Source organism: Fusarium oxysporum, chromosome 2 (genome assembly GCF_000149955.1).
Source record: "Fusarium oxysporum f. sp. lycopersici 4287 chromosome 2, whole genome shotgun sequence".
Lineage (NCBI taxonomy): Eukaryota > Fungi > Ascomycota > Sordariomycetes > Hypocreales > Nectriaceae > Fusarium > Fusarium oxysporum.
In genome coordinates this window covers 2,456,074-2,482,199 of record NC_030987.1, presented here as the reverse complement: position 1 = coordinate 2,482,199, position 26,126 = coordinate 2,456,074, and the positions used below count along the sequence as shown (strand labels likewise).

Here is a 26,126-nt window from a genome sequence, read left to right as displayed (position 1 = left end):
CAGGTCCAGACAATGTTCAATTTAGAGTGGCTGGTCTAGGAGAGACAACTTACATAACGCCTTTCTCTGAGTCGCCAGAACCCACGGGGAGGCGGGACCCTCCACGCTGATGTTAGGTTCTTGCCTCCACTCAATTCCTTGACCAACGTCAGTTTCGCTGTTCCTTCTCCTGCTTGACCTTACCACGCGTGCACCTACCTCAGGGTCTTTTCCTACATTAGTAGAGTACCAGAAGGAACACCCATTCGGTGTCAGGTCAGGTCGAGTCGGGAATCGCCTGAAGATTCACCTTAATCAGCCGCGTTCAGAGTCTAGGCCTCAGCTGCAGGAAATCCACCTCACACATTCCCATTCCTCTTCACTCTTCATCCACGGTCTTTTTTTTTACCACCTCAGGTTTCATTGCATCGCATTATATCGCCTCGCATCATCACCTCATCTCAGATCACCTCACTTTGGTCAGGCACCCCCGGGCTGTCTTCGGCGTTGACCCTGGGTAACAAGTCCCGTGGAGTTGGTCAACTCGGCAGAAGCCCTCACCTTGCCCCTACCAGACATGGTTGATTACAAAACCCGCAAAGTCAGGATGGAATAGTTGTTAGGAGGACTATATGCTCAGTCTCCAAATCCTGTCCAACTCTTTTCCAATCTATCACATCCAAACTATCACCCGCACCCGTATCTATTAACCAACCACAAAGACCTCATATTCGCTTAGTTTGAGCCAAAGTGCTGATCCCCGTTCAACCTCTAACCACAATTTCGTCCCCCACAGTCTAGGTTGTGGACCTACGAACCAGCACATTCATTCAAAACATCGTGTCATACCATCTCACGAAGACTGTTTACTATCTGGATCTCCTTGTATCCTGACCTCTGCCACTTGTTTGATTTGCGTGCATTTTCATCACCAGATTTCGCTTGCTCAGTTACACCATGGAAGAGCCGGAATCCAAGACCGCGGTGCAGCCGGGTCCATCGACAACTGCCCAAGGGTCAACACGCAAGAAGCCACGCAGAGGCGCCGACTCTGCCAGTCAGAAGAGGCGATGCGTGAGTACGGCGTGTATAGCGTGCCGGAAACGCAAGTCCAAGTGCGATGGTGCCCTTCCCAGTTGCGCTGCGTGCTCCAGCGTATATGGAACTGAGTGTGTTTATGATCCTAACTCAGACCATCGCCGGAAGGGTGTTTATCGCGAAAAGGTCGACAGCATGAAGGCACGCAATTCGACCTTACAGATTCTAATCGAAGCTATATTGAATGCTGAAGAAGACGACGTGTTGGGCATTGTTCAGAAAATCCGTACCTGCAATAGCCTTGACGCTGTTGCCGAAGATATTATCAAGCTGCAACAGCAGCAGCCACTACAGCAACAACCGCCACAACCGACAGTTCCGTTGGCTAATGATGATTCTGATGATTATGATCAATCCAATGATAATTATACTACCGACCAACCCGAGCAGGGTGAAAGGGATCTGGCTCGCAAAATGGGTGAGCTCAGACTCGAGAACGGTAACGTTCGCTTCATCGGAGGTACCTCTCATCTTATCTATCTGAGTGACCCGACTCACGAAGGAGAAATGGAGCCAAATTTTGAAGATTACACAGCTGGACAGGATCCTATTACTTCTTGGACTCGCGTCACCCAAGACACTCAGCTCATCACTCACCTAATCAACATGTATTTCAACTGGCACTACCCTTACTTTACCACGCTCTCAAAAACACTCTTTTTCCAAGACTTTTTGAGAGGCAAGGCCGGGATAGGACGAGGTACTGCATACTGTTCATCACTCTTGGTCAACGCTATGCTCGCTTTGGGTTGCCATTTTACAAGTGTAGCCGGCGCCTATGGTACCCCTGGCGATAGCCGGACGAAAGGCGATCACTTTTTTGCTGAGGCAAAACGCTTGATTGTTGAAAACGACGAATACGAAAAACCCCGATTAGTTACCGTTCAAGCATTGGCACTCATGTCGGTGAGAGAAGCCGGTTGTGCTCGTGAAGCCAAGGGGTGGGTTTATAGCGGAATGAGTTTCCGCATGGCTGAAGATATTGGCCTGAACCTAGATGTTGGCCAGCTCGACAAAGAACGAATGAGTGATTATGAGATTGATGCCAGGCGAATTACATTCTGGGGCTGCTATCTGTTCGACAAATGCTGGTCCAATTACCTCGGTAGGCTGCCTCAGATCCCCAAGAGTTCGTTCAACGTTTCCAAATTCGATGTATTCCCCGACGAAGATGCGGAATCATGGTCGCCTTATACGGACAGTGGATTTGACCAGTCATTTAAACAACCAGCACGAACACGAGCTATTGCTCTGCAGATGTCAAAGCTTTCCGAGATCAGTAGTGATTTGCTCGCCTTCTTCTACCATCCAAGTCACATTGGCAGGTCCAGTGGGAAGACGGTAGAACTCAAGAAGTTAAGTGAGCTGCATCGCCGTCTAGAAGAGTGGCGAAAAGAACTTCCAAGGGAGTTTGAGCCTAAAGATGGCCAGCTACCCAATGTGCTTCTGATGCAGTAAGTGACGCAGTAACGGACAGCTAAGCCACAAATGACTGACCCTGAATAGCATGTTCTTTCATCTCCAATACATACATCTCTTCCGACCTTTCCTAAAGTACTCACCTACTTCTTCGCCTCTTCCGCCACATGTCTCACCCCGCCGTATTTGTACAGCAAATGCTGGAGCAATCTCAAAACTGCTTCGATTGTACAAGAAGCTTTGGAACTTGCGCCAGATTTGTAACATCGCAGTGTATATGGTGCACAGCGCATGCACAATCCATTTACTAAATCTTCCCGAGAAAACTGCTCGTCGGGATATCACTCATGGGGTAAAGCACCTCGAAGAAATTGCGGAAGATTGGCTTTGCGCGAGAAGAACCTTGAGTATCCTGAGCGTTCTCGCCCGGAAGTGGAATTGCGAACTCCCTGAGGATGCAGCATTCGTGCTTCATCGGGCCGACGAAAAATACGGAACATACAGCACATCTGATGTCCCGTCACCTCATTCGCAGGCAGGAGCTTCGCCCCTTTCTGATGGTGGTCTGGGGATGAAGGTCATGGGTGAATACAGCCCCTTTCCCCCGTATAATCGAGCACAACTGGCTCGACCGATGCAACAGCTTCAACAGCAACAGCAACAGCCGCAGCACCAGCCTCAAAGATCTGTAACAGACGCCATGCTGACAAGCGCCCCGCTGTCGAACACCATCCTTTCTCAGCAACAGGGGATTCCTTTGAACAGATCCAACGCAGGATTTGGACCCGAGCCTATGGGTGGATGGGGTTCTGTCCCTGTTACATCATCGATGCCATCTTATCAGCAGGCATTTGCACCCATCAACCGCAACAGCATGGCAAACGCCGGCACAAGTGTCCCGCCCGTCAGCAATCCTCCAACATCCAACCGGTCTATGAGGATGGATGGGCAAGAATGGTTCTTGAACGACAGCGCAAGGTGGCACCAGAGTTTTGAGGCCTGGCAGATGGCCAACAATGGACAGGACAATTCTGTGTTCATGTTTGGTGACAGCAACAATCAGGATACCCCTAACAGCAGCACAGAAGGTAGCGGCAATATGCAAGCTGAAACAAATGACCAGATAGCAGCGCTTGATGGGTTAGGAGCTTCATTATCCCGTGGTGGATGGCTTCCGGGCTTAGATTAAAGGGGCCGAAAATTCCCGCTACGATACTGTAAATATTGCTGCATTTGTTTTTAATAGTCACGACTTGGATGAAGAATTTTCAGTTACTAGATGGGGATCGGAGTTGGTAGTCAAAAGTATACTAGCCAAAACAAGAAGCATAAATTAATTGATGGATTAGGTGTAGACTTGCAGATTCGTATTACACGACTGGCCATATTGCGGTGTGACAACTTTTAAGTCGGGATCTCTCTCCTACGCGGTAAGCTTTGGCTATATTATTACGATTGAATAATAAAATGTCCGGCTCAGCTCTCCGTAATTCAGCTAGGCTCACAGACCGCATTTGCCGACCTGAGATTCAGGCGGTTACAGATAAAGTGGTCATATAGACACTGCTATACCGCTGAGAACGAGGTGGAAGGGCTGTCACATCACAAAGATGGTTCAAAACTCAAGCTTCGATCGCGACGTAGGAGGTTGTGTAAGAGGGAGCCACGTGGTATCCGGGAACAAGGGACGATAAAGCACACGCTGCAGTGCGAGTCTCTGGTTGAAGATGGTGTCAAGACGAACTGAAGGGTCAGTTCATGGAGCCCTTGGACCGGGGAGAGTGCAGAATACATAAAGCAGAGGAGGTACATAACAGGGGTGTATGTGGATGGGACGAGTGTGGGGAAATCGGCCCGGAAGGCCGTTGAACCCTCGGCGCCACAAGCAAGACATTCCGGTGGTGGACGTCATGAGGGGAGGCAGCGATTGGCGAGATTGGCTTTCTGGAGAGTGAGTTACAGCGTAGGAGCTGTGAAGGAACGTAGGAACAATAGGTCAGCAAGTAAGGTACGGTATAATACAGAGTTGGGGGAAGATCACGATGGAGGGCCCAGACATTGTATCCATCCAACTCGTGGCCAAGACCCTGGCATGCGGTTCAAATGCTGCTTGGAGTGATTGAATCGCCCATGGTAGCTTGACTTATGCTGGAGCCTGGCATTGCATACATTCCACTGAGTCTAATCCGCGCTTCCGGTGCAGGCTCTGACAGGGCTCTCGATTATTTGATTGGTGCGCGAATGCGGGCGCAAATGCCGGGTTAACTACAGGCTACCGATAATATAGTCCAGCAACAGAGGTTACACAAGAATTGGTAAGAAAGAAGATGTGAAGAGTTTGGCAGGAAGATGTCAAAGCTGCAACTTCAAACTTGGAAGTGGAAATTTTCAGGATATGAGAGAAATTAAATCGAAAGACAAGCTCGCGAGTAATTCCCTTTTGGGGGTCAACAACATCCAAGTAAGTTAAGCTCTTGGAGATGAGCCGAATCCAAAGCTAATTGGCCCCCGGTTGTCCTCGATCTCAGAGATTGGGGGAAGAATAAAAGCTGGAGCCCCAAAGAGTCCCCCCCAGTGCACTAATAACCGTTAAGGAAGGCGCATAGTCAATCAATCACCTGGGGTTCAGTTCACGTAGCACATTGGTTCATCGACATTCAAGCTCGAATCTCAGCAAAAGAACATCAGAACAAGGGGATAAAGTCAATTGTCTCGACCATGAAAATCCGGGGAACTGAGAGCAATAGGAAAGTCCCAAGCATTCTTCATCCACACCTCCCTCCCGTTCCCGTTCCCTGCCCTGCTTCAATCCACTTTGTGGATGCAGATGCAGTGCAAGTCCATGATATGTTCATACGCATATACAGCACATGCAGTAGATACCCTGACGCCTCTAGCAACTTGCGGAACGGATCGTAGGCCCTGGGGACGAAGCCCGAAGATCCTTCATCATCCTTCGACCGTCTTACGAGCAGAGCACTTGGCACTTTCAAGTTCTACAATGCCGTTCTACTCTACCGTCTCCCTTTCCCCCCCAAACTCCAAACGCTGAGAGAATTTTCGACGTCAAGCCTCGGCTAATCTAAAGTTAGGCCCGGCTTTGTCATGTCTGTGTCAGTGTGTCAGTGTCTGAGAGCCTCAGATGGGCGGCCACGCGCTCGACGCCACTAGATCCAACGACCCTGGGCTTTCCCCTACAGGGACAGCCATAGAACAATAGACAAGCTCAATCAATAACATCACTGTTTCCAACAAAGGCAATGAACGGTTCTCTCAGACGTCAGCACATGCTTTAGGACCTTGGGTGTGCTACAGCTCTTTTCCTAGATGGGTAGCAATCATATGAGGAAGCTACGGACAGTGGCCTCTCGCCTCTACCCCGTCCAATTGCTGTCTGGATAATAAGATGAGATCCTGGAGATGGCTGCCACCTTTTTGCATCATTGCATCTCGACCCCAGACGGACGAACTGTTATTGTCAATTTCCCCAGGTTCACGGTTAATGTCAATTTGTTGTGGCGGGTTTAAGACGAGACGTGACAAGCAGGACACGGCTAGTTTCCAAGCCGGCCGGTGAAAAGAAAAGAAAAGAACACGTCTCGAACATGGCACCCCAGATTGACTGCGACTGTGACATGGCAGTCATTAAAGAATTCTTTCTCGGAAGATCCAACCGACAAGGACAAGCAATTCGTTGGTAGGAGTGGCACCCCATGGTACCAAAAATCCTCCACCTCTTACACCACTCCACATCTGTTCATCAACCCACCTTCGGCGGGACCTCGCTCCCAAGCTTGGAGTCTAACTAAGGCTAGATCCTCACTTCTCCGTACGGAGTAGTAAGCGAACCATTTGGCGTGCGGCAACTTCTTGGGGCATGCTGGTCTAGTAAAAGTACTCCCCCGTTTCTGTCGACAGGCCCCGTCCATGCCCAGGTTTTCCTGGTACCGCCCGACATTTCAGTCACGAGCGGTTGGTTTGGTTTCTCCAGAAAAACACAACGCCCGTTTCTCTCGTCCCTTCTTCCGTTACCGTCTGATCAAGATTGTCCTTGTCATCGTTGGCTAAGAGCATTCGAATCTATCCATATTGCTTCTTTTTCTGATCTTTATGATCCCAATTCTCTGTCTCAAAGTTGGATTTCGACTCCGGGGTTTTTGAGTTTTATAACACTCACGACTCACTCAACGTCAAACCTCGAGGATCCACTTGTCAGTCACTCAGTCTTCTGATCTGACATGACTTGACTTTACTTGGGTCTCTTTAAAACGAGCCATAAGGTGACCAATCTTGATATGAAGATTCCGTTCTTCTCTTGCCTCTCTAAAACAAGAATCATCAAATCAATTGCATCAAAGACGAAGATCTTGTCGAGCTGTGTTTAAGCACAGAGTCCAAAGAGGAGGTCCAGCTTGACATTGCCGCAAATCTCAACGCATCTGGCAATAAGCTATTTAGCCAGAGTTCACGACGGCAGCTAGACACCTCAAACGACCAGGGTACTGTAAGTGTATGCCTTCACTTTGTCTCATCTCCTGAACCGTCTTTCATCTCCCCAAATCCTTCACTTTCCCTGTCAAGTGTCAACCCATTTCTTACACCCTGCCCTCCTCATATATACAGGAAGACGTACTCTTACAACCCTCTACTCCCAAAACCCTGTGTTCATCACTACCTATAATGCAAAGGTGTCAGATGCCTTGTCAGTCACTCAGCGGTCCCCGCTCCCCGACAAATTTGCCCCCTAATACCAATACGCGTTGATCTTGGTCTGTTTTGATGCCTCTGCAACCCGCCTGCAGCCGTCATCAGACTCGAACCCCTGTTTACCTACCTCTTACATCTAGCACTTCCCCATAAACTGATTTGAGTTCTGCCTGCAGGAGGGCAAGCTGACCAGGTTTATCAGTGAAGCTGTCCCCGTCTCTCCAAGTGAGGGGAATAGCTCACAACATTCTCCGATCCTATCCTAGCTACGGATACTCGAACCCACAATACCCTTACTGCCGCCAGACCCTCCGCAGCGTCTGCGGTTGAGCGCGAGCACCGGCAACATGCTATCTAATCCACTTCAACGTTTTTCACCTTACCAGAACATCACCTCCTCCAACATCTCACCGGATGGAAACGTCCAGCAAGGCACGATGTCAGGTACAGGACTGGAATCACTCGGGCAAAGCCATCAGTATCCGATTCAACCACTTTCGCAAGCTGTCCCCCTCTCAAATGCTCATCTGGAGAGGCCAGGTCCCCAAGTAAAGAATCGACAACATCCTTATGGAATTCATCCGCGTAACGCCAGCACTTCAGGGCCCATCAGGAGAAGAATCAGTCGAGCTTGCGATCAGTGCAATCAACTACGCACGAAATGCGACGGTCAACACCCCTGCGCACACTGCATTGGTAGGTACTGAGGTCAAACATTAACGGAGTGTTTCTGACTTCTGTAGAATTCGGCCTGGGGTGTGAGTACATCCGCGAAAGGAAGAAGAGAGGAAAGGCATCGAGAAAGGAACTGGCCCAGCAAGCTGCTGCTCAGGCGGCGGCAGCTGCCAATGGCCAGACTCTTGATGAATCCACATCTGAGAATGGCCAATCCGGCAACAAGGGACTCGACTCGTCGAATATGGTACTGGAGCAACAGTCTAATGAACGACATCCGAGCACAAGCAGCAAATCGAGCAGAGATCCCGGCGACGATGTGATGCGACATACGCAAGGTCTGGAAGGCCTTGACCCCCTTGGCAACATAAGCGAGCAACCACACCTGGGTCGTTCCTCTCTGGATGGCGAACACATTGAAAATAACGGCGGTCTGGATCTTAATGGTTTCGGAAGTATGGCACACGGCTATGAGACGCAAGGTCTTGAAGGTCCTGTGCTCAACGGTCAGTCATATGCGGCTAATGGACGAGGCAACATGCCTGGTTATGCCGAATTCCCATATTCGATGCAAGCCCAGAGTCCTCCCAACTTTGCCAATAACCCCACATTCAGGATGGGAAATAGCCCTCTTGGGTACTCAATGGGGAAGGGAACTTCACCTGGATGGGGTATCTCAATGGCTTCACCGCCAGGTCAATACCAGTCCCAGGTCCCAGCTCCGGCCTTCAATAACTCAAAGTTGCGGTATCCTGTTCTTGAGCCATTGGTGCCATATCTCAACAACCTTATCCCTATCCCGCTGGCTTGCGATTTAATCGACTTATACTTTGCGTCTTCTTCATCGGCCCAGATGCACCCGATGTCACCCTATGTCTTAGGGTTCGTATTCCGAAAGCGATATTTCCTTGATCAGACGAGGCCGAGACCATGTCAACCAGCCCTCTTGGCAAGCATGCTTTGGGTTGCTGCACAGACTAGTGACGCTCCCTTCCTCGCCAGCACACCATCAGCTCGTGCCAAGACGTGTCAGAAGCTCTTAGAACTTACAGTGTATCTTCTTCGACCACTCATTCATACAGCACCGAGCGATGCGCCCAGCCCCGTTGCTGATGGTGTTGCTCTTGGTGGGTTGGGTGTGGCTATGCCCGGCTCAATTAGCCTTGATGCTACAAGTGGCGAATCAGGGCCATTTGGTGCCGCAGGTAGTCTTGACGACGTGATAACTTACATTCATTTGGCGGTCGTCGTCTCTGCTAGCGAGTACAAAGGCGCAAGTATGAGATGGTGGACCGCTGCTTGGGGTCTTGCTCGTGAGCTGAAGCTGGGTCGCGAGCTTCCCCCTGGACCTTCACCTGCGACTCAAGAGAACATGGACACTGACACCGCAGATGATGGGGAAGGCGGTATTAGTGGTAGCGGATATGTAGGCGAGGAAGAACGTGAGGAGCGACGCCGAATATGGTGGCTCCTTTACATCGTCGACAGACATTTGGCATTATGTTACAATCGCCCCCTATTTCTGCTCGATATCGAGTGCCAGGGTTTGTTGCAACCCATGGACGATGCCCGATGGCAGAGCGGCGATTTCAGCGGCCACTCGAATTCAACCACAGATCCCAATTTACTAGGAACAAGCCCAGAAGGGTATGGCGCCGACATGACACAAGCTCATGGTCCTCAATACGAGTGTCGAGGCCACAGTATATTTGGATATTTCCTCCCTCTCATGACAATACTGGGTGAAATTGTCGACTTGCACCACGCAAAGAATCACCCGCGTTTCGGAACCGGCTTTCGTCAAGGCCACGAGTGGAATGCCCAAACCGCGGAAATTACTCGACATCTGGAAATTTATGAGCAGAGCTTGCAGGCTTTCGAGCACAAGAACCTGCCCCGTCCGGCAGAGGAAAGAGTCGATGCTCAGAACGAGGGCAACGAGCGCTCAGGGGTTCCTGATGCCAACACGCCGTCAGCCCACTCAGTACACACTAACGGATCGAATCGTCTCACCGAGAGCAATATACAGACTCGAATCGTTATTGCATACGGAACGCACGTTATGCACGTCTTGCATATTCTATTGGCTGGAAAATGGGATCCCATCAACTTGCTGGATGATGAGGATTTGTGGATCTCATCGCAAGGATTCATCACATCAACGAGCCATGCTGTTGCTGCGGCTGAAGCGATCAACCAGATTCTTGAATTCGATCCTGGACTTGAATTCATGCCGTTCTTCTTCGGTATCTATCTTCTTCAAGGGTCGTTCTTGTTGCTGCTTATTGCGGATAAGCTGCAGTCGGAAGCATCGCCAAGTGTTGCAAAAGCATGCGAGACAATCGTGCGGGCTCACGAAGCATGTGTTGTCACTCTAAGCACAGAATATCAGGTAAGTCCTTCTCTAGGAATTGAGGTCTCAGCACAAATACTAATAATGGATAGCGAAAATTCAGCAAAGTTATGCGCAGCGCTCTTGCTCAGGTTCGAGGTCGTGTACCTGAGGATCTGGGAGAGCAGCAGCAACGGCGAAGGGAGCTTTTGGCGGTTTATCGATGGACAAAGGACGGAACAGGATTGGCCTTGTGAGCAGGGCTCTGGTCAAGATAGCGGCAAGCAAGCCATAGGGATTGGAAAAAGGGGGCAACGTATTCGCGGCGGCGTATTGGGACACTCTCTTTCGGGTGGATAACGGCCTTGATGGACTCGAGACATGACTTGAGTATGGGAGCGGCACGGTGCTTTTAGATACCATGAAGCGGACAGCGATGTGTTGTCGAAAAGCCAAGTCTTTTGGCATGTGGAAATTCAATTCCTATTAATCTTTTGAGTTCTTGACGAATCGTTTCTTTCTGGGGATGGTTCGCGATCTATGATGGTGTGAATGACTGGTAAAGGAAGAGATTAGCAATGAGATCAATGCTGGTTGTATGTGAGTGAGTGCTGGGTGATGTTCAAACAAAGGGCGCGGGTGTAATTTGAAGAAGGGTGGTGAAAAAATATGTTCAGTAAGACTATGACAAAACGTGTGAACATGTTCATCTCAGTAGATTGATTCCTGGATGGATTATTTCGTCCTCTCGATCTCAAATACCTTTTCTCCTTCTCCTCATTGATGTAGGCGCATCACCAACGAGGCTGCTGACGGCCAACGCCAACGCCAACCATGACCCCTATTTTCGCCCATCAACACTGGACGATCCAGCGCTTTGGAAAATGCATCCCGACGTACTGAGATTTCGTGGCATTGTTTCTATGTCTTTTTCGTCTTGATAGTTCAATGATTCGGCGAGCTGTTTTGACGTGTACTATCGATGCGGTGACTGCCTACGACACGAACCAGGAGACGAGTTAGCTGTGATGAAGCGGAACGATCGATACGACTCCAAAAAAAACATTGTAGATGAAGACACGATATAAGCGGTCCTCCGAGTCGGGTTTTGGAAGCTTGCATACTAGTGAATGCCGGTAATGGGGCGAGTTGGCGAGTTGGGGGGTAAACCACCAGGACGAATTAAGACACCAACAAAAGAAATGATAACGAATGACTCACCAAAGATTGCTCTTTTTAGCATTTCTGCAATAATAGTAAGAGCTTGAAGTAGATAAACAACTATCAGAGTGCATTCTTGCTAGAATTGTTTTCCTTGCATGTTACGCCTCGTGCACCCTCGCGAGTAACCACGTCATGTGTTTTCTTCACCCGGGCGATTGGCCGTTTATTTCCATGCGTATCAACTTGATGTGGGGGATAGAGGCTCTACAGTTCCGGGATATGGAGCTCCACTCTCGACTTCAACGCATAGGGTCCGCCAGACACTCGATGATATAGCTTCATAGACATGCATCACTTGCAAAAATATTATATATTCGATATAGATACATATCATAACATGCTCAGAATTGCTTATTTAGAGGATGTTGTCAAAGGCGCATGAGATATGCTCACGTGGGCTGCCAAACAAAATTGCAGCGTATGGCTTCCATTGCATCAGAAGGGAAATAACCTGTTGCTCTGCCCGTGACGTTCTCTTTTCTTGATCACGTCTTCAGGCGCATCTCCTACCTATAAACTGTCTGTCTACGCGTGCCTCCACCGTCATGGGCGGACTATACCTCGCAGTGACCAAGTGCATTAGCTCATAATGCCCCTATGCCACTGCGAGATTTCCATGTAGGGAACTCACTGGCTTGTCTCGACTGCTTTGCCCGCTATTTCTACTGACGCTGGCAGTTCGAGGTCCGCTTCACTGCGTTTGCTGTTCTGCCTTCTTGGTTGCTCCACCCACTTCGTTCCCTCATCTCTTCCTTTCTCCTCTTCTCATCTTCTCCCACCACAACATTACTCTCACAAACCAAAACTTCTTTTTTACCATAACACACTTTTATCATTTGGAGCATCTTCCTTTGATCTCTCTTTTAATCACGGGCATCTCTTGCTTTGTCATTTCATCCCTTTGCACCACATCACTGCATCACTGCACTACTGTATCTCCCACCTACGACTTGTGCAGCTATTCACTGCCGCACGTCACATCTACCCTTAATCACTACACGATACATTGATCACAGAATCACCTTCACACTATAACCCCATTCTATTTATTCCCCACGCGGTTTCGCGTCCAGAAGACACGATGTCTGAAGGACTTCCCTTGAAGCCTCTTCAACCTGCACGCCCGTTGTCTCAAGTACATCTGCCACCTGGGTCTGCGGAAGAAGCCATTGCATCTGTCAGAGCTTTTGGCACCAGTTTCCCACAGGCTGCTGGATCCCAAGCAGCTCAGACATCAACTACTCTCCAGCTACCTACTGTGCCAGTCACCGAACAGTCTCAACAACCTCAGACCGGAGCGCCCCCTGCTAAGAAGGCCAGAAGAAGACAGCCTACGAAGGCTCAAGAGCAAGTTTCAACATCTCAATTGTCTATTCCACAGGGGCCTCAACAGGTTCAGCACCCTCAAACCGAAGCACCCTCTTCTAAGAAGGCCAAGCAGCCGAGCAAATCTCTGAAGCGATCTATCGACAGTGTCGAACCTTCAACTTCCCAGGAAGGCCCCCCTACCAAGAAGCCCGCTCTACAGGCATCTCAGCCGGCTCAACCTCAGATTCACGCACCTCCTTCTACGATCTCTCTACCGGCACATCAACCGGCTCAACCACTCCAGATCCAAGCACCCCGTTCTGATCCCGTCCCTGGTGCATGGTGGGAGATCCCTGGTTTCTCTGAAGCGTTCAAGCAATTCCACAGAGACAGATACGGAAAAGACGGCAGTCTTAAAGCGTGTGTCATTAAGGGACTTGTTGACCTGGCTATCCGCGAACACAAGAGAATCCATGCTGCTGCTGCTGCTCAACAAGCTGCTGACAACCAGGGCGTTGCTAACCCGGCTGCGCTTGAACAAGACACGGCCCCAGTAGCTGCAGGCCTTCAAGCTCTTGAGGACCTGCCCGGCGACCCATCCTCCGAGATGGGCGCGGAAAATCAACAGACAGCCATTGACCCTCCGATTGACCCCCAGCTTCAGGAACAGTATGACGCTAGCTCTATGGACCCTCGTGCTCACGCAATGCTCGTCGGAGGTGTCAAGCTCAGCCAAGTTGGCTTGGGTCCCGATCCTGCTCTTCCCAAGGACGATGTTGATGGTCGCTTCAAGATGATTCAGGCTGAGCTCAAGAATCAGGCTTTCAAGATTCCCATCCCCCCCGTCTCTGCACTTCCTCGGCAGCCTCCCAAGGAATTTGTTGGTAGTACCTACCAGATGCCGCCCGGAGTTCAAGACCTTCGTCTGGAGGAAGTCCTGCGACGAAGGAACGAAATCATTCTCAACCGACAGAAGCAGGTTGATCTTGGGCGCAACAACTTAGCTGCAAAGGGAACCCGTGAGCGACGGGAAGAGAAAGAGAAAAACCTCAAGAAAATCATTAGCAGGTTACAAGTCGAGATGAACTGGTGGCGCCTCAAGGCTGTCTTCCTTGGCGGCAACGCTCGAGAATGGGATGCCATCCCCGACCCCCTCAAGAACAAAATGTTACAAGATATGGATGGAAAAGTGTGCCAGGCCGAAAAAGCTCAATCGGTGGACATTAAGAAAATCAAAGGATTAGAACATTCAGCTCGAAATACAGGAAACGCAGTGAGTTACAGTGCTTACGATTCTGATGAGGAACTTACTAACATGTTGTGTCTAGCGACTGTCGAAACAGGACATCGCTAAGAAGGAGAACGAGGTTCAAGCAATCATTGCTGCCATTGAGGCTAAAGATCGTGAAATCCAGGAGGCACAGTCTCAGGGTCTGGAACCGCCTGAGATGAATCTCGACGAATTCGTTGAGATGACCTTTCCTGACGATGTAATCCATGTCGATACCACTACCGCTCCCGGTGCGACGACTGGTGAAACGGTCGAAGCCCCTACTCCGATCGATGACAACCTCAACGATAGTATCCATGCCAACACAAGTGGCTACATCAACATTGATGGTGTTCCCATTGAGACTTCAGCCAATATCGGTGAAAATGCCGATACTGGAGGCGCAATCGGATATGCCAACATGACTGATGTCAACAGTGCCATGGATGTTGGCAATCCTATCACTATCAACGGTTCTATGGCTCTCAACAATACTATGGATGGAAACGCTCTGAACACTGACAACATGGTTAGTGCACTCGCCATGAACAACGGCTCACTTCCTCCGAACAACTGGGCCTATCAACCATACGCTCAGATCGACAACACTCCTGCTATGTCCATGGACTTTCAAGGCGCTCCTCTCAACAACTATGACATGCAGGACAGCGGCATGCAGGACAGCGGCATGCAGGACAACTGGGTTCCTGACGGGACTGTGATGGATAACGGACTCCAGAGTGATGCCTTTGACGACTTTGACCCTCAAAGCACTGACTTCCTCAACTTGGGGTCTCAGGATAATGGATTTATGCAGAACAGTCCCCAGGACACTCTCTTTGCTACCAATGATATGCAGAACACTAACATCACCACCAATGGTTTTCAGAGAATTACCTCTCTCGACAACTGCACTCAGGGAAGTACCTCTCTCGACTTCTCTATCGAGGACAATACCCGTCTTGACACCAGCCTTTACGGCAATGCCTCTCTCGGCAACAGTACTCAGTGCAGTACCTCCCTCGACTACAGTGTTCAGGGCGATGCCCCTTTTGACACCAGCCTTTTCAGTAATGCCTCTATCGACAACGGTACTCAGAACAATGCCTCCTCTGATATCAACTTTCAAGACAATACCTCTGTCAACTACGGAGTCCAGGGCAATCTCCCTATTAACAACAGCATTTACGGTGCCGCCTCCTACAACAATGTGATCCAGGACAATGCCTCTATCAGCACTAATCCTCAGGGCAATGGCAACGCCACGAACAAGCAGAAGCCCAATAGAGTCACCAAGGCCAGTAAGCCTAGCAGGGCCAGCAAGAGCAACGGCCGTACGGTCAAGAAGCCCGAGAACGTTAGAGGTGAGATCACTGGAGCCGATCTCCCTAGAGTTGCGAACCCCACCCCAAACAACGTCTTCAACCCAACCATTCTCGCACGCGCTAGACTTGACCACGTCGATTACAGAGACCCTTACGCCTTTGGTGGACGACCTCCTAGTGCCAGCCAACAGATCATCACTCCTCGGGCTAGCGATTTCGCAAACGACAAATACCTGACCTATGAGAACTCTTTCACAAGCGCGGGCAACCAAAGTCTCTTCAACGCTGATTATGAAATGCTCCCTTCCGACCCTGAAAGCCATGAATATTGAAAGGCTGTCAAAGCGTTGGGAAGACGCAGGGCCGAAGTGAGAAGCCGCTCGACTGGGGAGTGATGCAGTCTCGGAATGGAAGTCACATCGAGGCCTCCCAGTTACGAGTGTCTGTCATTGGAGATGGAGTCTCGGCCATTATATGAGGGCTAAGAACCATAACGGGGGAGGTTGGTTGGTAGTTTTTGTGCGAGTATGGAGGATATATCAGTGAAGCCAAGGCTTCACCTGGGAATAGCATCTGTCGTGTTTTCTTCACAGAAAGTGCCATGCCTCGGGTTGGTAGGCAGGAGTTCATATTAATGTACACAATCAGTTAAAGCTATTACACAAATCAAGTCAGTAATGGCATGTATTGTCAGTGATGAAGTGACAGAGAAAAGCCTAGGGCAGCAATCCCATCATGGGTTCGTAGCACACCTCTTTTTATTAAGGCATGGCATATTGGGGCTGAATGAGCATGAAATCAAGTGAAACATTGACGCTGGTGATCACGAGGGCAGAGATCGTACTGCTCTGCTGCTGTACCAACAAATAGCATTGGTGCCAGCGTTTGTTATCATGTCTGAAACAACATGGACAGTTTGTCTCGGCTCATCTCTTTGTCCTTTACCTATCTCACATGAACCGTTCTCCCTCTGACCCAAACCCTCTTGACATTCCTGTCATCTCCATTAAACAGCCACTTCGCAATCTTCTCCTCCCAGGTTTCCCACCCGAAAACATTCACATTCCCGTCATCCTCCGCCACGCCATCCTCATCAACACTCCCTAGTCCTATCAACTGGGCATCCCACTCCATTCCCTCCTCGAACCCACCGATTCTATCAGCCAGTCCAACAACCTCTGCACCGCCGCGAGTTGCAAGATAAAGCACCTCTTCGACCGTCAACTTGCTCCGCTCCTTTTCCTCGTCCATTCCCATCGCAACGTGTCGACTCACAAGGGCTGCTTGACGCGCTGCTTCGAGAATGGAAGGGCTGTAGCCGCCGCTCATGTCTGTACCGAGGCCAACTGTAATCCCCTTGTCCCAGAGCCATCTTACGCGTGCAGAACCGCTCGTGAGTGAACTGTTGCTGCAGGGACAATGCGAGATTTTGCTCCCCCGCTGTGCAATCAGCTTTGCTTCCGCTTCGGTCAAGTGAATCGCGTGCGCAAGAATCGTCCGGGTGGTAAGAAGACCGCAATCATCGTACAATTGCGTATACGACTCCGACTCCGGAAACAGCTTTGCGACAAGTTCGACTTCTCCTTCGTTCTCGGAAACGTGTGTCTGAACAGGAAGATCCAGTTCCTTTTGGATCTTCGCCAGTCCCTTCATCGATTCGCTTGAGCAAGTGGGTGCAAATCGTGGTGTCAGCACCGGTGATACAAGTTTAAACTCAGGGTCGATTTTTTGAACATGTCGAATCGTCTGTCTCGTTTTTTCAAGACCTTCTTCGACACTCTCATCGCGATAGTAGCTTGGACACATGTCAGGGTTGTCCATACACACGCGTCCAACAAGAGCTCGTTGTCCTATCTCCAGGCAGAGATCAGCGAGAAGGTTCGTTGCTGCTACGTCGATGGTAGCATAGTAAGCCGCTGTTGTCGTTCCATGGGATAGTGTCCGTCGAACACATGAGCCATATACTCGCTTTGCCTTGCTCAAGTCCTTTAGACTTGACTCTAGAGGGAATGTGTATTTTTCCAGCCAGTCTAGGAGAGTGGTCTTTCCAAAGATTCCCACATTTGGGTATTGAGATGCATGCACATGTGAGTCTGGTGTTTCTGTCAGTGTGTTTCTTGGAAACGAGGGCTGTATCACTCACCAACAAAACCAGGGAAGAAGAACTGGCCGGGCTTCGCAATATGAACATCTACATCGCTGAGCTCCCAGTCCAGAGTTTCACGTAGTCTCTTTCCAATCTGCTCGGTACTACCGCCCTCTGTATCGACCTTGACAATTCTACCCTCTCCATCAACACATACAATCGTATCATGCTGATAGTCAAGCTCTTTGGGATTTTTGCTGGATATGAACGTCCCCACAAAGACTTGTTTCTTTAAGCCCGTCATTGTAGATTCCTCTATGTCTTAACCTCTCAAGTGTTCGCTGTGTTGTTGAGCAATAGGAGGTAAGATGCCAAGTGGGGATGATGTAATAGCGAACAGAGCCGAAAGAAAAGAGAAAAGAGAAAACCAGAGGACAAGAAGGGCGAATCTAAAGCCCTTCCCCCTTGGACATTATATACGAATTCATGAACACGTAAACTTATCTATGTTTGCGATATTGTTAGCGACCAAAGCGGACTTGATTCCCCTGATAGGCCATCTCCACCACTTGTCCGTCTCCGGCTGTCGCCGGCAGCCGACCGCTACCGCTCGGAACCAGTGGGATCCAAAGGTAGGGTGGTACAATCGCCGAGCCGAGGCATACCCATCAATGCCAGGTATTTCGTTATCTCGTCAATTATTTCCTACACGAGCTTCACTTGTACGACAGCATCGGTAGCGAACCAACATCACAAACTTGCGCATCCAGGCTTTCACAGGACGAGATACGTTATTCGATTCGTGAGCCAAATGTCATCAAACATTCAAAATTGTCTAAACTTGTAGCAAAAACAAACGCCCCTCTAGCTAAAGATAACAAGATACATCGTAATATACTCATGCCAAGATAACAATCCGGCCGGGAATCTGTAAACTCTCTTCGTGATCATCCATCCATCTCTAATCTTCCGTTATATCATGTCTTTGCATGGTCCCTTTCCTCTTTTTTATTATATTTCCCTTTCTCTTTTGTTTTTTTAGTTCACTCAAGCAGCACGGCCAGAGCCTTCATACTCGCCACTGGAGCTGTCGCTACCCTCAACACCGTTGGTAGCGGTCTCATCCTGGTTATACTTCTCCCAGTTGGCCAGCACGGCACCAATCTTGGGTGAGTTGGTCAGCTTGTACACATCCTCGAAGTACTCCTTGGTCAGCGCGAACGGCTTGGCCGTCACGTTGGGAATATACTTTCCAACCAACTTGGAGGGGTCGATGGATGTCTTGTTGATCTTCTTGAGCAAGAAAGATCGGAAAGGCTTGACACCAGATCGAAGGAAGGTTGAGTGGAAGGGCACATCGATACCACGGAGAGGGATGGTAGCGAAGCCACGCTCCAGCTCAAGAGGAGTGGGCTTGGCAAGAGTCTTCTCGGCACAGCCGCGAATGATCTCGCGGAGGTGTCCCTTAACCTCCTCGATGTTGTCCTTGACCTCTTCAATATCAATCTTCTGGATCTTGATGAAGTTGGTCACACCAGCAAGAGTGTCGAGCGCACGGAGATCACCAGCGCAAACATACTGCATATTGGCAATGTTGTAGTTGACAATCTCAAGGAGCCAGCCAGTCTCCTCAGCAATGTTGTCAACAACGAACTGGAGAGCGGCTTCGTTGAAGGTCTTGCTGATGCGGCTGGGGTTAACAGCGCACATGGAGTAGTTAGATCGGCCAGCCGCATCACGCTCGACGGCAACCTGCATGGTGAGACCACGGTAGAACACAACGGACACCAAACTCTCAATTGGCATGACCTCGGCAAGGGCAGCAAGGGCCGAGTATTCACCGAGAGAGTGACCAGCGAAGGTGCTGTTGTTAGGCACAAGTCCCTTGGCCTTCATATCCTCAAAGCTAGCCTTCTCCATCAAGGTAAGGGCAGGCTGAGTGAACTGAGTGGCCGAGAGAAGACCAGTAGGGGAGCGGTAGGTGTATGAAGTAGTGGTCTCATCAATCTCCTTGAAAATCTTCTCGGACTTGATGCTACCATCCGCAGCGACGGTCTCGAAAGTCATCGCAATGTAGTTCTGGCGGATAGCCTTACCACGGGGACCACCGAAGTGAATAGTGAGCTCCTTAGGGTTGTTCTTGACAATGTTGGTAATGGAGAAACCTGGGATATATTAGCAGATGCACATCGATAGTACTGATTCATGTAACTTACCATAGGCGTCGAGGAGGTACTTGTCGGCGCGATCCCAGACCTCCTTGGCAACGGGACTGCTGGCGTACAACTCCATACCCATACCCTGTTCCTGAGAACCCTGTCCAGTGAAGACATAGGCAGTCACAGGCTGTTCAACCTCAGCCTCACCCTCGAGAACCTTGTCCTCGGTCTCCTTGTTGCGGACCTCAACCTTGATGATCTTGCGACCAGAGACCATGCCAGTGTGTTGAAGCTTAACCTCGAGCTCATCGTTGGGCAGAACCATGCCAACAAGCGAGGCGTGGAAGCTTCGGACACGGCCAATGTTGTTCTCGGCGGCCCAGGTCTCGATCAGGCTTCGCACGGATGCACTAGAGTACATGCCATGGGTGATGGTGCCAGGGAGGTTGGCATAGCTGGAGAAGACACGAGAGACGTGGATGGGGTTGTAGTCACCGGACACACGAGCGTAATTCTCGTTGGAGGCAGGGGCTCGGAGAGCGAGAGGAGACTTGCCGCTGAGAGGGATGGAGTTCTCGAAGTTGATGGGCTGGTCGATAGGCTGGCCGTTGCGCTCAAGGTAATCAACAACGGGGTTACCATGAGACTCTCCGGTCTCATAGTCGACGCTACCGACCTGGATGATCTCCTTGGTGGGGAGCTCAAGCAGAACCTGGCCTCGGGTCTCAATGCTGCTGAAGACAGCCTTGTTCTTGTAGCGAACCAAGCTCTGGAGACGGAAAGTCAGGGTCTGGCCAAGCAAGTCGATGTTCTGAGGAAGCTCGTCGACGGAGAACCACTGCTTGGATCGAAGGATAGCAACATCCCGAGTGGTGGCCAGATGAAGCTGGATAGGAGTCTCGACCTTTCGTTGAAAGGTGTTCTCGTAGTCGGTGTAAGTACCACGGTACAAGAATTGGGAGGTGACCTCCATGACAGGCTTGCCATCACGGACGAGAGTACCACAGACCTCAACCATCTTGCCAGCCTCCTGGTTGATGACAGCGTTGATCTGGGCAGTGGTGGAGACCTCGTCTCCCTTCTTGAGAGGCTCTGCGCCGGGGATCATGCGGAACTGGTTGGAGAGATGGACAAGCTTCAGAAGGTCACCATCAATGGTGCGAGGGAAGATAGGCTTGGTAATGGCCTTCCAGCCGATAACAATGGCAAAGTCCATGGGAGCATAGACAGTCTTACCAGGTCGGTCGACAAAAGCCTCTCCGTGGTTGCCAACAGCGTGCACGAAATCGTTGATAGCCTCGCCAGTGATGGTAGTCTTGCCACCATCGAACTTAGCAGTAACATCAGCGTCGAGGTCGAGAGGCTCCTCGCCGAACCACGCCTTCCAGTAAAACTCCTTGATGCGGTCGTTGCGGCCCTCCATGACCTCACGGATAGGAGAGTATCCAGCCTCAGGGTGGTAGGTGAACTCCAGAGGCAGAGCAGCAGGCTTACCGAGAGCAGTGGTCTCCTTGATCATGTTGACCTGGATCTTGTTCTCGCCGACAAGCTTAACCTCAATGACGTCGATGTACTGGTTGTGACGGGGTTGCTCACGAACAACAATGGTAGTCTTGGAAGGATCATTGGGGTAAGAGATCTCAACAAACAGACCACGAGAAGGAGCAAAGATGCGTCGGATAGGGTTGGTCTGGAACTTCTGGCCTTGAGCAACAACATCGGCCATGAGCAGAGCATGGCGCCAGTTGCGGTTGGGTCCAGCAAGCAAAGACAGCCATGAGTCGAGCTCAGGGAGAGTGGCAGCGGCAGACGATGACAAGCGGTAGGTGTTCTTGTAGGTGTCATAGCTGACAGTCAAGCCCTCGACATCAAGGGGCATCTCGGGGTCAACAAGCTTACCACCGAAGTACTCGATGTAAGGGATGGTAGCCTTGTTGTTGTTGTAAAGATCCCGGGTAAGGTACTCAACATGAGACTCGTGGATGCCGTCAAGGATAGACTTGATGGGTTGATCAATCTCAGTGGAGAACTTGGCAGCGGCAGGTCCCTGAAGGATGCAGGTTCGGCCAACATCCTGGCCAACGACGGCATCGAGATCCTCAGATTGCCACAGGGAGTCCTTCTTGAAGTAGAACTCGAAGTTGTCGTCAAAGACAGGGATGAAAGTGACAGGCTTCTGAGTGGGTCGCATGCACATGATAAGGAAGTGCTGAACATCCTGGGCGTTGATGATCTGGGTCTCGGCATCAGGGTAGGCAGCGAGAATACGGTCAATCACCTCGAAAGGCTCGTTGAGCTCGGAGTAGCTCTGGAGAAGAGAGGCTTTGCCAGGGGTGGTGGTCAAACGCTCCTCAAGACGGTGAATGTAGTCACCGACGAGAACAGTGTAGGAGCGGTCAATCCAGCGAGACTGGTGCTTGACGTAGAGGAGCTCGACAAGACGACGGAGAACATCAGCGTAGGTCATGTCGTCAAGGTCACAGGCCTTGCCCTCCTTGTTGCGACCGAACCAGACCTTCTGGCAGTCGTCGTTCAGCTTCTTGATGATGTAGTCCTTGTTCTTGTTGAGCTCAGCAACTCGTTTCTCCTTGGGGAGACTGAAGATCTTCTGGTCCATCTCGGCCCAGAAGCGAACTCCACGAGTGGCAAGCTTGTGGATAGGCTCACCCATCTCAGACCGAACGGTGAGAACACCACCAGCCGGTCCCTTGTAGGTCTGCTCCCACTCGCTGTCCTCAAGACCAGGTGCGGCGACAATAGCCTCCTTGGCCGCCTTGCTGGTGTGAGCCTCCTTGGCAACCATCATGCGGCTACCGAACAAGCAACCATCGAAGGGCATGGGAGGATAACCGTATTTCTTGGCCCAGTCACCAGTGATGTAGGGGTAGGTGTCATCAGCACCACCGAAACCACTACCAGCAACAAGAATAATGTTCTCCTGTCGTCGGATACGGCCGTACATCTGGAGGATAGGCTGGTGGAAATCCTCGAAAGAGTGATGACCACCACCACGGCCACCAGTCCACTGAAGCATGACAGGGAAATGGGGGTTAGCCTTGGCGATATTGATAACAGCCTGGATGGCATCGACGGAACCGGGCTTGAAGCTGATGTGCTTGAGGCCAAGGGTCTCGATGTACTCCTGGGCGACCTCGATGGAGGGAACACCAGCACCAATGGTAAGACCCTCAATAGGGACACCCTCAGATCGAAGCTTGCCGATCAAGGGGATCTGCCAGGCCATAGCACGGGGGTTGACATAGATCAGGTTGACGGAAATACCACGACCAGCGGGGATGGCCTTCTCGATCTTGGTAATAGCATCGGTCATCATGGGGCCAATGAAGTAACCACCGCCAGCAAGTTCGATGTGGTATCCAGCGTTCATGGTAGCGGCGACGAAATCCCAGGGGACGGTAGCGGGAGTCATACCAGCAACAACGATGGGAGGGAGACCAAGGAGACGACTCATCTTGGTATCAAGGTATGTTCGGCCACTCTTGTTGGTGACAAGCTTGGGACCAAACTCCTTAACCCAGTCAATGGCATATTTGACGGCATTTTCCTCATCTCTATCGAAGAGCTCAGCCTTGTAGCCGAGGTCGTTCATGCCACCATCGACAGTACCAGCCAAGATGACACGAACGCCAGTACCCTCCTTGTTTCGGCTGGTCAGAACACCGAGACCGGAAACACCACCAGGGCCGAAGTCAAGAATGTGGGTGGCATCAGGGAAGACAGTAGCCTTCTCCCAGTTGACGGGATCGCGAGTGATCAATCGGACAAGGGCGGGGACAATGTTGCCCTTGACCTCTTCTCGGAGATCTTTACCAGTGTTGGTATCGAACACGGCAATTCCGAGATCACTGGAGTCAATTGAGATATCCTTGAGATCCTCATCAATCATGGCGGTAGCCTCGGCGAGGTAATTGCTGTGGAAAGGTGCGGTGATGGGCAGGAATCGGTTGGCGAAGCGAACCTTTCGCTCTGTGTAGGGAATACGGTTCTGATCCAGGCCAACAGGGGCCTTGACCTTGCGCAGCTGAGCGTTAAGACCGTAGAGGGAGGTGGGGGGTCCTGTCACGACCAAGTTTCGTGGGCTGTTAATAAGAGAGATGCTGATGTGACGATCCTCGGGAAGGTAGTGGTTAGTAGCATCGATGTGCTTCTGAACCTCAGCCTGAGGAAGATCTCGAATGCTAAGCATAGGAGTGGGGGCACCCTCGCCATGCTCCTGTGACTCGCGAAGCATGGTAGGGGTCATGGAGGTGATGGGGAATGCCTGCTGGCTTCGTGTTCCGATCCAGAAAAGCATGGTAAGGACAGAGCTGGTAATGTCTCTCCACGAGTCCCAAGAGTCGGCAGCGGCAGTTGCAGCGGCCATGACAATACCTTGGGAGTGACCAGTGGAACCAGTGATTCTCTCGCGCAGCATACCAGGATGCACACCAAGAACCTTACATGTCACCTCATAATGGGCAAGCTGGACAAGGCCGATAAGAGGGAAACTGACAGGTGCCGAAATGAGATAATCGACATCAGGAGTAGAGTCCTGGTGATGAAGCCAGTTCATGATATCAAGACCCTTGGGGAACATCTTCTCGGCCTTGGGGTTCTTGGAGAGAGTCTGGAGCAGCTCAGCTGAGCGGGTGATAAGATCACCAACAAAGCTTGAGTACGTCTTGAAGATCTCTCGCAATTCCTCGAAGTACTCCTCAATATTACCCTGACCGCCGAAAATTGTGTAGATTTCGGCGTCACCATCCTCAGCTGCTCGGAAAAGGGCTGAAGCGTGGGGCTTGATCGGTCGGTTGCACACAGCACGAGCGGTGTAGTAGCTGCGGATGAAGTCGAGCTTCTTGGACTCAATACCAGGCAAACTGGCAGCAATGGCGTGAGCTTCATTGCCACGAAGGAAATTGCGCTCGAACTCGTTGAGAACGAGCTTCAGAACCTCCTCGTAGGAGCCTTGCTCATCATCTTCACCCTCATCAACCTCGTGAGCAATGAGGCCAAGGTATCTGGCGACCAGGTCGGGAACGGATGAAGGCTCGTCATCCTGGGCAAGCTCGTCGGTGGCTTCGGGAAGAGTAGCGACAAACTTGTCTTTCAACTGAGAGGCGTGGAAATGGAGGTTGGTGGGAATGAGAAAAGAGGTCTCGAGAGAGCCGTGGGAGAGAGTCAACGGCCGAAGAGAAGCGCTAGATCTGGGGGTGGAAATGCCCGTTTGAGGGCCTTGACCGGCGCCGTACATGATGAGTGAAGGGTATCGAAGAAATCTGCAGTGGCGAGCAAAAGTGAATGGTTAGTTTGCAATTGGCGGTTGAGACCCTTCTCGAGGGGGTCAATGGTCACAAACCTATCAATTCAAGTCGTAACACACCAGAAATAAGATCTGATGCTTTCCCCAAGGACACTGGTAAGAAGAAACCGGCGGTCCTGATTTGCGTGAAGGCTGGCTGGTCCCCTGAAAGGTGGGAGGGGTTAGAAATTAGTAGAGAATAGCTTTAGAGTCGGTGGAGCGCAGCGCGGCACAAGACAAGACAACACCAGCCAGGCGCAAAGGGGATGTAGGGAGGAAGGAGGAAGGAAGAAGGAAATGAGGATGATGATGGAAGAGGAAGATGAAGATGGACAATCTCGAGAAGGAAGAGTCGGAAGAAGAGGTCTAAGAGGGATTCAGAAATGGTCCCGGCCACGGTATAAGTCAAGACGAGAAAAATCGAGCTTGTACCGGTAGCCGACTAGGGATTGGATTGGATTGAGTTGTCGAGGGTGTGGTTGAAGCACCTGGAGTCTTGGAGGGGCCGCCTCAATGGACTGGAGTAACAGGCCAAAATTTCAGTTCTGTTGGGGATATGGAGGGGTACGTATCCTGGCATTGTTTTTTCTACGAGGTGCGCTGTAGGAGGGCAACTTTTTGCTCCCCTCCACAATCCGGGCTATCTTAGTGAAGAAGCGCATCCACCTCCCGCCGTTGTGAGACTGTGAGAGCCATTGGCATGCACCGCATTGGCGGTTCGCTTGATCCGCTGGGACCCCACGACATCAGACACGCCCCTTGCTGCATGACACTCCTTACCAAAGAGGGACAAGGGGACCATCATTTGCAGGGTTTGGGTTGGGAAGAAGGTCAACGAAGGTGAAGGGTCCTGGCCAAGGTACCGGTACTTGTATACCGCATTTCCACTGGCAACAACCCATTGCTTCTGCCTCCAGAGGGCCGGGTGACTTCGGGTAAAATTACTCCCAGCCACTGTTCTCCAAAGAATCGATATGGAGGGCTGGAACAGCATTCTGGAGCCGTGCTGGAGCATATGTTTGTTCTTGGTGCGCCTGTGAGGCTGCTGTTGAGTTATGGTTGCAGCAAGCGGGTGGGCGGAAGGCTGATGCTGAATTTTGATGGGAAGTCAATTCGTCCGCTTCGGAACAACAGGATCCTCCCTGCAGACCAATAGTCTGATCCTCAATGATCTGGATCTGATCCTTAACTTTGATTGCACTATTATTGCCACGGTGTGGCCAAGCTTGTTGGACGGGTTGC

General features: G+C 50.8%; 6 protein-coding genes across 12 annotated transcripts; 3 read left to right on the top strand and 3 right to left on the bottom strand.

The window, feature by feature from the left end:
• The first annotated feature begins 115 nt into the window (after positions 1-115).
• FOXG_06396 (uncharacterized protein) lies at positions 116-4,240 on the top strand. Its single transcript, XM_018385051.1, has 2 exons — positions 116-2,531; positions 2,584-4,240. The coding sequence occupies exons 1-2, from the start codon at positions 937-939 to the stop codon at positions 3,683-3,685; spliced, it is 2,697 nt and encodes an 898-aa protein (XP_018242234.1). The 5' UTR covers positions 116-936; the 3' UTR covers positions 3,686-4,240.
• Positions 460-558, bottom strand: FOXG_19235 (uncharacterized protein; the record flags this gene model as incomplete). Its single annotated transcript, XM_018399431.1, has 1 exon — positions 460-558. The coding sequence occupies one exon, from the start codon at positions 556-558 to the stop codon at positions 460-462; it is 99 nt and encodes a 32-aa protein (XP_018242235.1).
• Positions 4,241-6,456: 2,216 nt separating the features above from the next.
• On the top strand, positions 6,457-10,893 carry FOXG_06395 (uncharacterized protein). 6 transcript variants are annotated; one of them, XM_018385046.1, is made up of 4 exons: positions 6,457-7,000; positions 7,406-7,899; positions 7,947-10,270; positions 10,324-10,893. In XM_018385046.1, the coding sequence occupies exons 2-4, from the start codon at positions 7,551-7,553 to the stop codon at positions 10,465-10,467; spliced, it is 2,817 nt and encodes a 938-aa protein (XP_018242229.1). In that variant the 5' UTR covers positions 6,457-7,000; positions 7,406-7,550; the 3' UTR covers positions 10,468-10,893. The 6 variants fall into 6 exon arrangements, with proteins under 6 accessions (XP_018242229.1, XP_018242233.1, XP_018242228.1 ...); XM_018385048.1 differs by having other exon boundaries at positions 6,507-7,000; positions 7,411-7,899; positions 10,324-10,794; XM_018385047.1 differs by having other exon boundaries at positions 6,518-7,000; positions 7,380-7,899; positions 10,324-10,794.
• Positions 10,894-12,515: 1,622 nt separating this feature from the next.
• Positions 12,516-15,669, top strand: FOXG_06394 (uncharacterized protein; the record flags this gene model as incomplete). Its single annotated transcript, XM_018385044.1, has 2 exons — positions 12,516-14,015; positions 14,071-15,669. The coding sequence occupies 2 exons, from the start codon at positions 12,516-12,518 to the stop codon at positions 15,667-15,669; spliced, it is 3,099 nt and encodes a 1,032-aa protein (XP_018242227.1).
• A 387-nt stretch (positions 15,670-16,056) lies between these two features.
• On the bottom strand, positions 16,057-17,947 carry FOXG_06393 (guanine deaminase). The gene is made up of 2 exons (XM_018385043.1): positions 17,481-17,947; positions 16,057-17,430 (listed from the first exon to the last, which is right to left on the bottom strand). The coding sequence occupies exons 1-2, from the start codon at positions 17,725-17,727 to the stop codon at positions 16,283-16,285; spliced, it is 1,395 nt and encodes a 464-aa protein (XP_018242226.1). The 5' UTR covers positions 17,728-17,947; the 3' UTR covers positions 16,057-16,282.
• Positions 17,948-18,139: 192 nt separating this feature from the next.
• FOXG_06392 (fatty acid synthase subunit beta, fungi type) lies at positions 18,140-25,442 on the bottom strand. Of its 2 annotated transcripts, XM_018385042.1 has the most exons (3): positions 24,942-25,442; positions 19,640-24,861; positions 18,140-19,588 (listed from the first exon to the last, which is right to left on the bottom strand). In XM_018385042.1, the coding sequence occupies exons 2-3, from the start codon at positions 24,834-24,836 to the stop codon at positions 18,471-18,473; spliced, it is 6,315 nt and encodes a 2,104-aa protein (XP_018242225.1). In that variant the 5' UTR covers positions 24,837-24,861; positions 24,942-25,442; the 3' UTR covers positions 18,140-18,470. The 2 variants fall into 2 exon arrangements, with proteins under 2 accessions (XP_018242225.1, XP_018242224.1); XM_018385041.1 differs by having other exon boundaries at positions 19,640-25,442.
• Positions 25,443-26,126: the final 684 nt, after the last annotated feature.